The sequence below is a fragment of the Gracilinanus agilis genome, chromosome 3 (assembly GCF_016433145.1).
Source record: "Gracilinanus agilis isolate LMUSP501 chromosome 3, AgileGrace, whole genome shotgun sequence".
NCBI classification, from domain to species: domain Eukaryota; kingdom Metazoa; phylum Chordata; class Mammalia; order Didelphimorphia; family Didelphidae; genus Gracilinanus; species Gracilinanus agilis.
This window is the reverse complement of record NC_058132.1, coordinates 203,338,499-203,354,848: the sequence shown is the minus strand read 5'-3', so window position 1 is coordinate 203,354,848 and position 16,350 is coordinate 203,338,499. Positions and strand designations below refer to the sequence as shown.

Here is a 16,350-nt window from a genome sequence, read left to right as displayed (position 1 = left end):
ACAAGCAGCAGAGAACACAAAATCTTATTGTGCTCATTTAATGACTTTTAAAAAGCATTTTATTTGGTAGAGTAAAACAGAACCTCAGCAAGGTGCTTCTCATGCACACATCAAAACCATGGAAGGTTTCTTGAAAGGTATATAACCTTTGTTCAGTGACATTCTGAGCATGTGTATGAGGTGAGACATAAAATAGATATATGCTCATCAGATGTGTTTACTACTGCCTGGATAGCACAGAGGCCAACCTGAAGAAGCTCCTATAGATGATGAAGTCTTATAGATGTTCAGTTGCAGATATTAACATCCAGAATATAGAAGAGCCTCCTGGGTAAAATCCATAACCTCTCAAAAGAGGTTGCCCTAACCATAATTTTAAAAATGAAGAGGAGGCAGCTAGGAGGCTCATTGGACTGAGAGTCAGTCCTAGGTTTAAATCTGGCCTCAAACAGTTCCTATCTGTGTGACCCTGAACAAGTCACTTAACCTCTATAACTTAGCCTTTATTGCTCTTCTGCCTTGGAACCAATACACAGTATTGATTCTAAGAAGAAAGGTAAAGGTTTTTAAAAAATGGATTAAGAATACCGAGTGTCCAGATTATGACAAACAGACACATGGTAGATGTGTAAAGCATATAACCAGAATAAAGGATCCCCTAAGAAATGAAGGTAGGTCGGCCACACACTGAGAGAGAAGGATTAGTGGTAGCCCATGTGCTCCACTGGACTCCTTGAATTTGTCAAGAGAAGATGAAATTTCCCAGTCTGTGGAGATTCCCAGTGATAAATAAGGGGAGTATATAAGGGATACACACAGGAAGGAAGTCATGGATCAAGGAAGTCTCCATCATTAGAAGGAATATCCACACTGTTGTGATCACAACAATTTGTATATATCACTTAAATATTTGTCTTGAAATTCTTGTTTTTCATTGGGAACTTGACAAACATTAACATGACCATTTCCCAATACAAGGAATTGAAAAATATACAAAATCATGAATTTACATTAGTCCAGCTTGTTTTGCTGTTTGCTTTTTTTAATGATTCACAGATGGGAGCATCTAGGTGGTTCAGTGGATTGAGAGCCAGGCCTGGAAATGAGGCCCTGGAGTCAAATCTAGCCTCAGATGTGTCCTAGCTGTGTGACCCTTAACCTCCACTGCCTAGACCTTACTGTTGTTCTGCTTTGGAAATGATACTTAGTATTGATTCTAAGACAGAAGGTAAGGGTTGTTGTTTTTTTTAATGTTTCACAGACATGTCATTAGTATTATGCTTCCTCATGCCTCCCATAATTCTCCTCAACCCCAAAAGACAAAAACTTTCCCTTATAATAAATACAATTGAACAAAACAAATTCACTCATTGACCATGGCTGAAAATTTCTCAATTCCACAACTTTACTCCATCACCTCTGTCAAGAGGAAGGATCTGTGATTCATCATCAGTGTTCTAGTCATGATTGGCCACTGCAATATTAAGAATTCTTAAGTCTTTTGATATTGTTTCCCTTTACGATATTATCCGTAAATTATTTTGTTAATGCACACTTCATTTTATGTTGGTTCATACAGGTCTTCCCCAATTTATTTGAATTGGTCCATTTCATAATTAAAATATTTTTCTAAATTACATGTAATAACTATTTTCAGCATGTTTTCTGCAATTATAAGATCCAGTCTTCCATTCTCCCTTCCCACTTTACTCCCTGAAATGGTAAGCAACTTGGTCTGGGTTCTACATGCACTTTTCATAATTTCTTAAATCATGATACTATTCCATTTTAAATTTACATATCAAAATTTACTTAGCCATTCCCAATGCTGCATTACTTCTGATTCTTTGCTGCAACCGAAAGCACTGATATTAGCATTTTGTTTTATGAGTTCTTTCCAAGGGAGTGCTGGAGCCAAATTAAACTAGCTCTTAATTTCTAAATTTTCAGCGTGATCATTATGCCTCAGAAATTGGCAAACATTACAAATCAAGGCTTGATTTCTTGTTTGTGAATTGCCTACACCTAAAGTAATGGAGTAAATAATTCAGATTAAACTTGAAGTATGTTGTAAGTACATTTTTCTCCCAAAGAGCTGGTGGTTATACATTTACTAGGATATAGTCAATCCCTGTTCTGTTATTCTTTCTCTTTGTTTTTTACTTCTGAGACATAAACCTAAATACTGATCTCTGGTTGAAATGTATGCATAGTTCAATGACTTTTGAGGATATAGTTCCAAATTGCTTTCCAGAGTATCTAGATCATACCTCCATTAACAGAACATTAATAGAGGGTGGCTAGGTAGCACAGTGGATAGAGAGCAAGGCCTGGAGATGTGAGGTCTTGGGTTCAAATATGACTTTAGACATTTTCTACTAGCTGTGTGACGTTGGACAAGTCATCTAAGTGCTTAGCCCTTATTGCTCTTCTGTTTTAGAATGGACTGTATTGATATCCAAGTATTGATACTTGGATATTTAGAAGATAAAGGTTGAAAACAGTTTTCCCAAAGCCCCTCTGACAACTGTCACTTTCCATTTTTGTCATCTTTGTCAATCTGATGATGTGAAATTACAAAGTTGTACTTTTTCCTTATTTTTGGTGATTTGGGGCATTTTTTCATAAGGTAATTGATAGCTTACATTTCTCTCTTTTTAAAAAACCCTTACCTTCTGTCTTAGAACCTTAGATAAGGACTAGGCAATTGGGGTTAAGTGAATTCTCCAGGATCACATAGCTAGGAAGTGTCTGAGGTCAAATTTGAACCCAGAATTTCCCATCTCCAGGCCTGTCTCTCTACTGAGTCCCCTAGTTAGTTTCCCTGCTTGCGCTCCTTTGAAGAGCTGCTTATTCATATCCTTTGTTCTATTGGAGAATTTTGTCTCAAAGTTGGATTCAATTCCCACTTCTGATATATCTTGACTGGGTTGCCCAGGGCAAGTCATAGCCTCTCATTGCTCTAAGCAATGCAAGTTGTAGAAAAGGTGACAACTTGTGTGGGTGGGGTTTCCTCATAGAGGTGTTCCCTATTCCAGAGAAATCCTAGGTCCAATCTCTATCCCCCTAAAACGAAAAACTATGGAATCACCTGGGCTACTCCATAGATTCCCCCAAAACAGAAGGCTTAGTCACCCTTGATAAACTTATGCTATATCTGGGGAGAAAACATGAATATATATGATGACAGGTATTTGATTGGCAACTTGCTATGTATTCGACACAATACTAAGCAATAGTAGAATTTTTTTTTAATAAAATATTAAGGGCAAAAATATGCTCTGTACCATATTAACTTCCCATCATTTTGAGGTTGCTTTTTAAGTGTTCTTAAATCATCTTCGTGTTGTGTGAATATTCTTTCTAGGACTTCTGTGGCATTGCCAGATTGGGGAAATTCGGGCCTCTTAAGTCTTCTTTTTTACCTCCCAACCCCCAGTGCCCAAGACAACAGGACGCATCGGTATGAGAATCAGCAGTAATCTCTCCTTAAATTGCTGCTCTGTGCCACCTTGTGGGGAATCAGTGGATGGGAGGGGAAAGAGGACAAGTTTTGTCTTTGGAAAATTCCTGTGCTCCCTCTAAGTTCCTAACTGGGCTAATCAGCCAGGAAGAACATGACGCCTGCTAACCAAAATCAATCATTTTTTTCAATTATAAAATTTGTGGAAAAGTGAGCAACTATTTGGTGGCTATGTAATAATGGAGATACCTTCCCTACATAGGGTAGTCTAGATAGCTATCTCGATAGCTGTTGAGGTCCCTAGACAACTCTCGAATTCTGTGATTCTTTGAAAACATTTCAGGTCAATGCCACTTGATGTCAGCTCTATAATTATCTCTGTGGATCCATTAGAATCTAAAATTCCTGCATCCAACCAGTCAGGCTTCTCAACTAAAAGCTTATCTATTTCCTTTAGATGAGAACCATATTGTCTCCTCTGTGTCCTCGGAGTCCTTTTCTCCTCTCCCCAGGCTCCCAATGCATATCCAAGAGCCTTGGTATCATCAGTGCTACTGACAGAATGATTTCTTTCAGTCATGGCCATCCCTCTCTGGAAAAAATTTCCCCTAGAGAAAAATGGGAGCTGCATGGGACAGAACACTTGGTTTATTGCTGCCAAAGGATGGATTCCAGACAGTCATTGCAGGAGGATTGGAGAGGGTGGGAGTGAGATAAATAGAACACAAGAATAGGAGAAGGCAGAGCAGTTTTGATGAGGGAAACCTTAGCCCTGTTGGGCCCAGAGCACTCACAGTGAATCACTAGGAACCTTCAAATACAGGAGAAACAGTAGAGAAAAAGTAAAAGCCCTGGGGGCTCTTAGTCATGCCCCCTCCCCTACAGGACATTCTTAAAGTGCTGACATTGCAGGAACAGATGCATAGCTTCATGCCCTCTGGAGGGCATTACTAGGCCTCCCTCCCTCTTAACTTGTGCTGAGGCCCAGTAACTGATAGTGCTTACACTAAAGATGCTTTTGGTCTATCGAGGAGGTAAGGAAAGCCCACCTCCCACCTCTACCACTCACTATATGTGGTACCCATGAGGAAGCAGATGCAGACAGGATGGCTATCAGCCAAAAGGATAAGGTTGTGCTTAGCTTAACCCATGCGAGTGTGCCAGGTTTGGCACACAAAGAAGGGACAGTTTAATTTTTGCCTGGTCGGGGTGAGACCTAGATGGTCAACAGAGGAGTAAGGGGCTGTGCCCAGGACATGCAGCATCCTCCTTGTCTACCTAGCTTGGCATGCTCCCCATATCCATTGTATAAAGTGCTAAAGAAGCACAGGGGTAGGGTTTTGAGGTGTCAGGAAATGGCATGCCCTCTCCAGACAGTTACGTGCTATTTGAGCATAGCTGCATTCAGCTTGGGTATTCATTGCATTGTGTCCAAGCCTCAAGACCAACTTGAGTTAAAATGAAGTGACTAGTTCTCATGGGCAGCCTCAACCCCATTCCGAAGAGCATCCAATCCCAATTTGAGGTCCAAATGATACCAGTCAAACTCATATGGGTAACAAAATTTCCCTCTCTAGCCAGGAGGGAAAGGGCAGGCTCAGGAGAGGAGTGAAGGGCTTCCAAGGGACAGAAAGGACCTCCATTTATCCTGCCCTCTTGCTCACAGCCAAATCTCATCACTGCTCATACTAGATGCCCGATAGATGTAGCCCAGCATCGGAAGATGTACAAAACCTGTTGGGTGAAAGGGATCCAGAGCTTAAGCTCCCAGCACTGTAGAAGAAGAGATACTTAATCTATGGGCCAACCCTCTTTTCCCAGAGAACCTCTCTTGGAGAGCTGGGAGCATAGATACCTAGGTTCCTTCCATGCCCTCTTAAGGGCTACAGAAGCTATAGAAATTGACCTCTTGGGCAAGGGAAAGGAGATAGTGGAGAGGTATGTACCCTGCTGGTACCCACTTTCCTTGGTCTGGTTACCTTGGCTGGTGAAAAGGACACCATTCTCCGGGTCCAGAATGTCAGGCCTCCTGGTGTTCTGTGGTATCTGTCCATCAGCTGGTTTGGCTGTTGGATGATAAAGATGGTGGTGCTTGATGCCCTCCAGTGCCAGGAAAGTTCCTTCTAGTGCTCATGCTCCTCTTTCCCTGGCATATTTTAGGGGACTGCAAACTCAGGAGCCAACCCAGTGGACAAGGGCATAGGTGACGGAGACTGTAGGGCCTTAGGTGGCAGTGGAGGGCACTGGCTTCTAGTCATCTCAAAATGCTGTTCATCATCTTCTGAACCCACTCTAGTTTTTCAATGTTCTTCCTAAAATGTGACACCAATACACTTTGGGTATGGTCTGACCACAACAAAATACACACCACCTTTGGAATTTGGAGTGAGATCATTGAGTTGCAGGTTGGAGGGGAGGGACATGTTTTCCCGGGGCAGTCGCACATTGTTGAGCTTCAGATTGTTGGAGTCACTGCAAGGGAGGTAAACACTGGCATCACTTAATTTTTTTAAATTTTTAAAAATTTCTTTTGGCATCACTCGATACCAGCTGGGATGTGCCCTTGATTTGTGGTACAGCTCAGACCTACCAACCTCCAAGAAATCTCCCCAACATCCTCACTGTGTTTCAGCCCTGCCCATCATCTGGCAACCCACCGTACTACTCACACTGAGAGCATGATACCTGGAGAGGAGAGATGGTCGCCGAGAGGTTCCTGGAGAAAAAGAAGAGGGTGGGTCCACTAACTACGTCCTACCACAGGGCACTGAATGCCAATTCAGCCAGGGAGGTGTTCTTATATGCCCAACTCTGATCAGAGAATTCATGGCTTTTCACTTATCCTACTGTCTGACCCAGATCCTCATAGCTCTGGTCTCCCACACCCTAGGAAAATCCTCTCTAGCTGTCAGGTGCAACTTGTTCTGCCCAGCTCTCTGTTACACATTCCTTCAGTTCCATGCTCACCATCTTGTGTCTCTGCCCCACCTGGCAACCTTACTGTAGGCTCTATCCTTATACTTCATCTTCCCTGCTTTTACTCATAGCCCCCTTCCCTTTACCTGTTCTCTACATGTCCCCCTTCTCCCCAACCCCTTGTTCCTTCTACCCCTGTCCCTACCTGTAGTCTTTTTGTCCTTCCTGCAGACCAGGCAGGCCACCAGGGTGCTAAAGCCAACCAGAGTACCCAGGGCAAGGGCTCCAGCTACAACAATGCCCAGCATTGGCACTTCCACCTGGGTGGCCAGGAGCCCTGTGGGTCATCCTTTCGTCAAGCCTGAGGTAGTTAGTGTCCCGGCCCAGCCCAACATGCAAGGGGAAAGAAGCCCTGGCAATTTTTGTTCCTATGGACAGGATTTCCCTCTAGCAGCCCCAGCGCAATTCCTTGGTCTTCAGGTAAGAGATCCTCTTCCCTTTCTCACATGCTACCCCATGCTCATCCCACCATATTCGCAATGCCTATGCCAGTTTCTGTAAATGCTTACCTTTTGAATAGGAGGGGGGCAGTCTGTTCTTTACCACCCACACCCCTCTGAACTTTGCCTGACTCACCTGGGGCTGGCAGAGAAGAACTAGTGACACCCACGCCATTGCTAGCCACCACAGAGAGGTTTTGGGCCAGGCTGTGTAGCTGTAGCTGCACAGTGTGGTTGGTGAGCCAGGGGTAGCTCTGGGCATCCAACACCAGGAAGTCAGAAGTGTTGACAGTCACAGGTCCATCCCGGTCAATCCAGGTGACATTGGCAGGTGGGTTGGCACGTACCAGGGCAAACAGGACAACTAAGAGCCCTGGGCCCTGGGCCTCTTGGTACTTGGCCCCAACCTGGGCAATCTCTGGTTTGACTGGGACAAAGCAGAAGCCACTCGACTCCTATCACTGGCCCAGTATCACCCCAGCCCCCAAAGCAACCCTCCCAAATATAGTTTTTAGGAAGGGAGGGGACTAGGGGCTCAGGCTGGTGATCTGGACACTCAGAGTCAATTCTCAGATACAACTGGGGGTCAAGCTACTAGGAGTTTCTTCTCAGATTGAAAAGGGATCTGGGTCTGGGCAAAAGGACAGCAGAGGGGAAATAGGGCCCATGAGTTCTTTCTGAGGATGCTAGTGAAAGTAGGAGACAAGAAGGTAGGCTGCTTTGGTCTGTCCTCTCAAGCCTGCTGTCCCTCAGAATGCTCTGGGTCTAATATTGCCAGGTACCAGGGATGGCACCTGGACAGACCTTGGGGTTTGATGTCTAGGGTATAGGGATCAGCACTCCAGGAGCACATCACAGAGACCCCTCTCCCTTCATCACCCTCTTCCACCCCAGTGGACACTCACACTGCACATTGAGGATGACAGAAGCATTGGCCACCCTCTTGGTGTCTGGATCCTGCAAGGAGCAGTTCAACTCATGTTGAGCCCTCTGGGCAGTGATTGTAAAAGTGCTGGTGCTCCCTGTAAAGGCCTCCCCACCCACACTCAGCAGCCTCGAAGTGTTGGCCTCCTGCAATTGTCCATCCAGGTACCAGGCCAACCTCGGAGAGTCATGGCCACCTTCCACCTGGCAGGTGAAGGCATGTCGTTCATTCTCTCTCAGTGCTCGCTCTGCCCATGTCCGCCCATCAATCTGAGGTGCCAGCTCCCCCTGCCCTGGAACAGAGTAGGGGCCCAATGATCAAAGGGCAGCAGGAATACTTTGGAGCCAGTAATAGGGACATCAGAGGGAGTATGGAGAGGTAAAATAAGATGGGGGTGGAAAGCAAGTGTGGGTGTAGGGAATGACAAGGAAATACAGCATAGGGAGCAACCCAGATGTTCCAGATGGCACATGAATGGGGAGTAGGGAGAGAGGGGGGCAAGGCAGCCTCTGAGATTCTCCTAATGACCCTGGGTTGCTTATGTAGGGCCAGGAGGGTAGTTGAGGGGTGGGGAGGGGGGGCAGTACTCCTGAGAAGGACACCAGGAAGGGTGAGAGGATTGAGGCGGTACCTGAACCCAGCAGTGCCAGAACTAGCAGCAGTGTGGGAGGGAGAGCAGGGAAGATCCAGGAAAGCATCGTGGTCCACCCCTGTTTGAACCCGCTTTGGGTCCGGCGGGGCAGAGGGGAGGGGCCTGGGGATGGGAGGAAAGAAGAGAGGGACGGCAGGCACCAAGGCCTCCTCCCATACACATATACATGTAGAAAACACATGCATATGTAGAGACCCCGGAAACACCCCCATACATAGACAAACACGCACCCTGTTACAGACCTATGCACAGAAACACATCGTAGCTTATATTGTGTACACACGCTCACAGATATACACAGAGATATGTGCCTAGGCACACTGAAACATGCATGCAGAAACAGAGACATGGAAACGCACAAGCAAGTAAAGGGGGGTCCCTGAGTGTCTCCTCCCACTCCAGTCTCTTTCAGGCCACATCCTGTCCTCTGCCCTCTTTCCCAGCCTTTGGTCTCTCCTTCTCTCTGCACGTCCATGAGGGGGGCAAGGCAAGTGGGATTCGGGGAGGGCTCAGCTTTGGGACCCGTTCTAAGTAGCAGGCAAGGCCTCTGGGCAGTGGGAGGGGGGAGTTTCCAGGGACAGGTCCCTGTAGTAGACAGCCCCTCTCCGGGGCCTGAGCCATCCCCTGGGCATCACTCACCCGGGATCCCTCCCCTGTCAAACCCTGGTCCAGGCTCCACTCCAGGACGGAGGACAGCAACTGCTCGGGTCTGATGAATACTGCAGTAAGATGCGGGAACGCCGAGTATGGGCAGACAGGGCCAATCAATGCCCGATCTGCCGTCGTCTTCCCAGGTGAACGTTCGACCGCTCTACCCCTTCCTTCTGGAGTGGGAAGTTAGGGACGGTTGTGGGGAGCATTAGCTCCCACCCGCCTTATGTTTTCCCTAATGCACCTTAGGCGCACGCCCACGGGACCCCCTGCTGTCTCCGCAGCTACAAGGGGCGGCTCATCTGGGAAGTTGGTCCAGGAGCGTGGTTTGTCCCCGGGCTCTGTGACCTTGGTCCCCCAGGAAGCACGGTGTGGATGGTGGGGGCAACCCCGGAGCCCGGCGGGTCTGGATGACCTCTCATGGCCCCTCCTAGTTTGAGGCTCTGCTATCTTATCTGCTAGCACGGCGAGGGGGAACACCCAAGTTCAAATTCCAGCTCCGCCACTCGTATGACTTCGTGTGTCCCACCACTCTCTGAGTCCGGGTTTCCTCTCTTTTAAACGGAGGAGTCACAGGATTTAGAGGTGAAAGAGGCCTTAGAAATCGCCTCCCAATATTCCCGAGAAGGAAACCTAGGCACAGAAGGGAAGTGACCTGCCCCAAATAGCAGACAGCTCGAGATTCGAAAACAGGACCTCGGGCATCTTGACACCATGCTGCCTTTCTTTGATTCTTCCAGAAGTTGACCAGAGAGGTAAAGTGAATTACCCAAGGTGACAAAGTGACCTGGGCAAAACTGAAAGTCGAACTCTTCTGTTCCTAAGCACGCTGCGCTCTTTCCATGGGACCACATTGCCTTTATAAGTGCTGAACTGAATAGAGGCAGTTGTGGTAAAGTGGAAAGAGGTTAGGTGTCTGGAGTCACAGGACTTGGATTTAAATTCAGACTGTAACTTTCCACTATGGTGACCTCTGGGCTTCCGTGGGACTAAAGGAGACCCCGCAGTTTCTTTTTGGCTCTAAAAGCTTAGATTCTATGAATACTGGCGGAGCTAAAGGGAATCATTTTCACACAATCAGGACTAGGAATCAGACTCAAAGAAAGGCGTCTTTATTCAGTTAGTGGGCTCAAGATAAATGCTGTCGTCCCCTCCCCCCCCCTTTCTGGTCTGCCAAGAAGGGTGGATACCCAGGCAGGGGGTGCCTGTTCTCAGGGCTCACTGATGCCCTGCAGCTGCCTCATCATATCAGCCAGCATCCGGTTACACAGAGCCGCATAAGGGTTGAGCAAGACCAGCTGGCGTCGGGCAAAGGGGCTACCCAGATGCGCTGCTTTCTCGAAATCGCTCCTGGCATCATCATCTCTGCCCTGCAGCCGGGACAAGAGCCCCCGCTGGACATAGCTCTGGCATGCCACCTGTCCTTGGCCCCTACTCAGCAGAATGGCATAGTCCAGGTCCTCCAGTGCACCTAGTGGGGGCGGGGACAAAAAAAAATCCTTAGAGGTTTGAGGTGATTGGAAGGGGGAGACTCTTCCTGGATCCACCTCTCCTAATCCTTAGGTTAAGGAAGGAGGACCAAGCTTCCATCTTTCCTTGTGAAGAGTCACTGTGCCCCCTGATGGTCGTATTCAGAACTGCAGCTTCCTTCTCACACACACCACCCCCAACCTTGCCAAGATATATTTAGATCTTAATTCTGTTCCTTAAAGTGTTATCTATCTCTTCCAGCTTTAAATCATCTGAAAATGTAATAAGCATGTCATCTGTGAATTCATATAAATCACTAATAAGAATGTTCAGCAAAACAGGGCCAAGGATACTTTACCAGAGACTTCCCAGCTCTGTGCAAGACACTGTTTTAGGCACTGGAGATACAAAGAGAAAAGTGAAAAATACTACCTTCCCTCACAGATCTTAAACTATACTGGGGGGTAAACATGTAGACAGATAAGTATAAAATCATTTGAGAGCACTCATCTTTGTGTCTAGTCATTCAAACATTTCAAAATTAATTATCTCTATGAAGATGATTCCCAGATCAATATATATGCAGACTATGAGGGACAGGGTGGGAATTGAAATCAATCTACTCATCCCAGCCCATATATCAAGTAGGCCTGAGGAAGTTTCTTCTGAAAGAATAGAGGCTGTCAAAAAAAGACTTGACCTTGGTTATGCTGGCTATGACTTTGGGGCTGACTAACAAAAGAGTTTAAAAAAACCCTCCAAGTTTAGATTGTCTCACATAAAACCTGTCATGACTCCCTGGGAAAAGGAAGCTTAGCAACAGGGAAGTGGCGGATGAAGGCAGCAGCTCAGTGAGAAAACAGCCGGGCTGTACAGGCTATATCAGCAGTGCTGGGAAAGACAAGGACCAGAAACAGTGGTTTTAGAGGCTGAGAGCTCTTCCGGGTGGGTGTGCAATCCTATGAGTCTTAGTTGTTGTGGGGAGAAGTATTTCCTCTAACACGTATTATGGAAATCAGTGGGAAGTACAGTAGATTGTGCATTCGGGAAATGCTTCCCTTTTTATTTATTTTGCTATTCTCTTAAATTTTTTGCTTTGAATTAAAGATCATTTGACCCAGGAAAAGTGAAACATTAGGTGGAGACTCATGAAATGAACCCTGGATGTAGTTGAGAGGCCCCTAGTCTACATTCACATTATTCTTTTGGTTCTACTCTGTTAACTCTGCCTCACTTCCATAGCATATATACTGAAGCATGATTGTAGGTGAGGGGGTAGTTTTCTAATGCCATATAATTCATAAACTGCCCTTCCTCCCAAATATACTTTCTCCTAGGGTTATCAGTTGATATTAATTAGTCTGTCAGACTTAATTAGCTTTCTTTTATAAAAGGGTAAAATACACATGAATCTTAATTCCAGTTCCTTCCCTCTGCTCATTATTTCCTATTTATCCATTTGGCTGAAATCTAAAAGTATGGACAAAGAGTAATGCCAAATGAAACTGGAAAAGGATGGTTGGAGCAAAGTTGTGAAGTGCTTTAAAATCTAAACAGAAGAGTTTCGATGCTAGAGGCACTTGGAAACTACTGGGATTGAGTTAGATTTGGCTTAAGGAAAATCAATTTAACTGCAGAGTAGAGAATGAATTAAAGTGGGAAGAACCTTCAGGCAAGAAGACTTACTTAGAAAGTCATTGCAAGGATCTAGGCAGGAAGTGATAAAGTCCAGAACTAAGAAGGCAAATGAGTAGAAAGGGTTGGAACTAAAGGGTTGGGGAGAGATTTTTTTTTTTACAAATTACTTTAAGCTTGAGCCCATCCTCACTAAGGAAAAATGTACCCCTGATTTATGAAGCTGTTGCATATTTTTTGTTCTTGCTATACCTTTTCAATAATGCTCTTTTAAAAAAGCTAATCGATGTATACTGTTGGATATTAGAAGCAGCATATGGGAGATGGGAGCTCATGAGCAATAGTCTTAGTAAGCCTATTTCCTCAGGATAGGTGATAGAACACCAAGAGGAGAGATGGAGTCAAATACTCGCTGGACACCTGGATACCATTTTGAGTTGAGGCTGGAATACAGAGTTTAGAAGAGGTATTATTTAGGTTAACTTCGTAATACTCCTCTTCATGCCCTCCAAGTTCCAGATAAACTAACCTATTTGTGTTATGAACTCATTCTTTCTCCCTCCTCCTTTCCCTCATGCTTAGGATGTCTTCCTTCCTCCCTTGATGTTTTTTGGAATTCTTCCTTCAAGACACAGCTTAGCTACACAAATGCCAAGGAAAGCATTACATAACCCCCCCTAGTTGTTAACACTTTCTCCTATCTCAAATGACCTATATTTACTTTTGTCTCTACGGTGTTGTATCCTCCAGTAGATTATAAACTCCTAGAGAGCAAGGACGTCCCCCACCCCCTTACTCCTTCTGTGTTCTTAAGGCCTAGAGCATTGGAAGTAGAGGAAGACATAAGCTACTGTGTCAATGGGCCTCTTATTGGCAGCCAACTGTTCCAATAGGTCTCAGTTAAGTTTTCTGTGGACCTAGAATTTTGGCCATTGGTGACTGTGCCTGATGGCTACTTCTCCCCCGGATATTGAAGGAATACAACATTTAGAAGTGGCAATAAGCTATAGTCCAAGTGTCCAGATTGGCTAAGGCAATGAGCAAGGTCAACCATGTGGCCAGTCAGTGCCTACTGCCAAAATCCAATTAGGGTTACATTAACCCCACACGGAGAGTTGAAATTTCTCTCTCTTGTTTGCTTCTTTTTTACACCCTAATAGGAGGGTCTAGAAGTTCTTTATATACAACCTGTATCATTTACCCAATTTTTTGCCAACTTTACATAAAGGGAGTATTTGGTTCACATGCCACCAGCCTTCTCTTTTCCAGGCTAAATAACGCCATCTCCTTTCTTCTATGGTGTTACTTGTTCTTTGTCCCTGAAGATTCATGAGCTCCAGACTCATATGTAATTGCTTGGGCAGCACAAATCCGTAGAAGGCAATTCCTTGGATAAATTCTCAGAGAGAGGGTTTCCTGGAAGTTAGCATGCTTATCTTACCCCCTGAAGATCTACTCACCTGCCATATCTCCCTGGAGTCTTCGGGCCTGGGCTCGATTGTTATAGGCTGAGGCTCTGCCAGGCAGCAGATTGATAGCCTGACTGAATTTCTCAAGGGCCGTGCTCAGGTTCCCAGCCTCAGCAGCTGTCACCCCCTGTAACTCTAGGTTCTTGGTCTGTTCCAGCAGGTCCCCAGGAAAGGTGTCATCTGTAGCCAATGTTTGTGACCCAGGAAGAGGGGAAAATGGGGAGGAGAGGAAGGGGAATTAATCCTGGGCTTTGAGAGATTTCAACTCATTGGACTAGTAGAGGTATCATTTTACTGGGGCTTATCAAGGGATTCTTGTATTTAGAGCAAGAAGAGAGACTGAACAGACTTGTACACAGTGCAACCTCATTTTACAAGTGAGGGATTCGAGACACAGAGGAGTAAAGTGATCGACCCAGGTAGCAAGTAGTATAACTGGGATTTGAACCTAAATGCTCCTAAATTTGGTGTTCATTCACACCAAGCTGCCTCTCCTGGCCAGTTTTAATTTTTTTGGCCATTTTTCAGGTTACAAGGGCCTTCCTGGAGGCAGGAATATATATGTGTGCATCTATAGATGACAAAGAGCAAAAAGATCTTAGGCAGTAAGGCCCATACTCTGACCTGGCATCCTAGGGTGTCCATGCTCTAGCTGGTTAATTTAACAACGCCATCTCTCATTCCACTCACACATGAAGTCGTCACTCTAGCTGAAATGACTTACTCATTAACCCACGAATATATTTCCATTTCTGGATGATTTTTACCCACGTACCTCCTCTGCTTGACATGTTTTTACCCACATACCTCCTCTGCTTGACATGCTTTCATCTATTCTCTCCCAACTATCAAGATCCAGAGCGTCCTTCAGAATTCAGTTCAAGTTCCACCTCCATGAAGCCTTCCCAGATCAGCAACCCCTTACTGTCCACAGGGTCTTGTGGCATTACTATTCTTGTCATAAACAAGTGAAGCCTGTCCCTTCAGATTGTAAACTAGAGGCAGGGGCTATATTCTGCTTCTGTATTCTTTATACAGTTCCTCGCATTTGATTTATTGACAAGAGCAGTAGGATAGATTCATTAAAGTATAGCTTCCATCATTAGCCTGCTAGGCTACCAGATCAATTTTGCCCTTAACTTTCATCAGTAGGGTGAAGGCAACCCCTAAGGGCATGAGATTCGCCCTCATTCTCCATGTCTCTCAAACTTGGCATCCATTGCAAATTGTTCTTGGTGCTCCTTAGAACTTCTTTGGCCCAGACTTTCTCCCACCCTCTCAACTAAAAGATAGAGAACCCCTTTGCTGGTGATTAAGCAAGTATATTAGAATAGGCAAGACTTGGTTTAGTAGTTCGAGGTACAAACCAGATAAGGACTACACCAAATACTTACTACTCCTTGGCTCCACAGATCACTTCTAGCCCACTTTCACCTTACACAGGTCTCCACTTCTACCACTCTACTCCAAAATATCTTTTCCATTAATGACAAATAGTGGCAAGGATGTGGAAATTAAGGCGCCCCTTTATGTAGTAAACTTTAGCCAAGAGTTTTGGTAAAGTGAGAGGAAGGTTTCCTGTGTGGGAGGGTGGTCCCAAAGATATTCATATGCTAGGTAGCAGGGGCACTGTGCCACATCACATTGACAACAGGCTATGAGCAATTTTCTTCCAATTTTCTTCATGGGGTTCTTAAGACCAGGCCCTTGGATGACCAATCTCTCTTTTCCCAGAGAAGAATGGAAGGCATAGGTAGTAGGGAGTCAAACCTTCTCCAGATGGGAAAGGCTCTGGCCTAATTCCAAAATTTCTAGGCTAAATTCATTGTAGGGATCACAGGATTTGAAGTAGGGATGGGAACTTCGTGATTGAGCCCAATTTTATAATGGAAGAAACTGAGGCTCAGAAATAAAGTGACAGGCCCAAGGTCACATGAAATAATTCTCACCTTCATCCGCCACTTGATTTTTCTCTATTTGATCTTCTCCAAGGTCCAAACCAGGAACATCTCCAAATGGGGTGTCTGGGCTGAAGATGGCTCTCAAAACTGCTTGATCATTAGGAGTCCCCATTGTACCTAGTGCTTAGCTGGAGACAGTGACCCCGGGATAAAGAGTATTGAGGGGAGGAAACCAGGAGAGGCTGAACTGCCAATCACTGGGAGGAATAAAAGACACTATTTAAAGAAAGTCATTCCCTCCTCCCTATCGGGGCCTTGGTTGAAATGTGATCCAGCCTAGAGTTAATGAATGACTGGCATAATGTTTTCAAATATTTATTCACCCATGCCTTGCAGGAGGATGGCAGAGCCTAAGGATGTCAAATTTAAGGCTTAAGTGGGGTTAGAACAAGAAGGAACTACTCTCCAAATTTTATTTGGATTTTTATTTTAGAGGTAATGTGATATAGTTGATCTATAATCCCAGGGCTAGAAGGAATATGAGAGGTAATTAATCCAATTACTTTACCCATAAGGAAACTGAGGCACAAAGGTGAGTAAATGACTTGCTCAGATAGCTAGTAAATAACTGAGGTAAGATCTGAAGTCCAGAAGTCACATCCACCATGCCATGTTGACTTTCATTCCATTGGGTTTCACCATTTCTAAGAAAAACTGGTTTATTTCTTCATTGCTTTTCTTCCAGTGTCCTCAAATGAGGATACATCA

The 16,350-nt window shown here is 45.2% G+C and overlaps 2 protein-coding genes across 2 annotated transcripts; both read right to left on the bottom strand.

Moving 5' to 3' along the window:
* Positions 1-4,099: 4,099 nt before the first annotated feature.
* On the bottom strand, positions 4,100-9,088 carry TMEM25 (transmembrane protein 25). The gene is given in 11 exon segments (XM_044666366.1): positions 4,100-5,197; positions 5,443-5,529; positions 5,790-5,935; positions 6,149-6,179; positions 6,585-6,716; positions 7,016-7,306; positions 7,785-8,096; positions 8,436-8,558; positions 8,814-8,946; positions 8,949-9,035; positions 9,038-9,088. Coding segments are annotated over 11 exon segments (1,467 nt in total). The 3' UTR covers positions 4,100-5,123.
* Positions 9,089-10,197: 1,109 nt separating this feature from the next.
* On the bottom strand, positions 10,198-15,831 carry TTC36 (tetratricopeptide repeat domain 36). The gene is made up of 3 exons (XM_044666365.1): positions 15,631-15,831; positions 13,673-13,861; positions 10,198-10,578 (listed from the first exon to the last, which is right to left on the bottom strand). Exons 1-3 carry the CDS (start codon positions 15,752-15,754, stop codon positions 10,319-10,321), a joined length of 573 nt encoding a protein of 190 aa, XP_044522300.1. The 5' UTR covers positions 15,755-15,831; the 3' UTR covers positions 10,198-10,318.
* Between the last annotated feature and the right edge of the window lie 519 nt (positions 15,832-16,350).

Bases quoted from the DNA above. Each gene is read 5' to 3' on its own strand.
- TTC36 (XM_044666365.1), bottom strand. From the start codon at position 15,754: ATGGGGACTCCTAATGATCAAGCAGTTTTGAGAGCCATCTTCAGCCCA. The intron at 13,862-15,630 runs GTGAGAATTATT...CATTGGCTACAG, and splicing joins AAATCAAGTGGCGGATGAAG to ATGACACCTTTCCTGGGGAC. The intron at 10,579-13,672 runs GTGAGTAGATCT...CGCCCCCACTAG, and splicing joins ACTCCAGGGAGATATGGCAG to GTGCACTGGAGGACCTGGAC.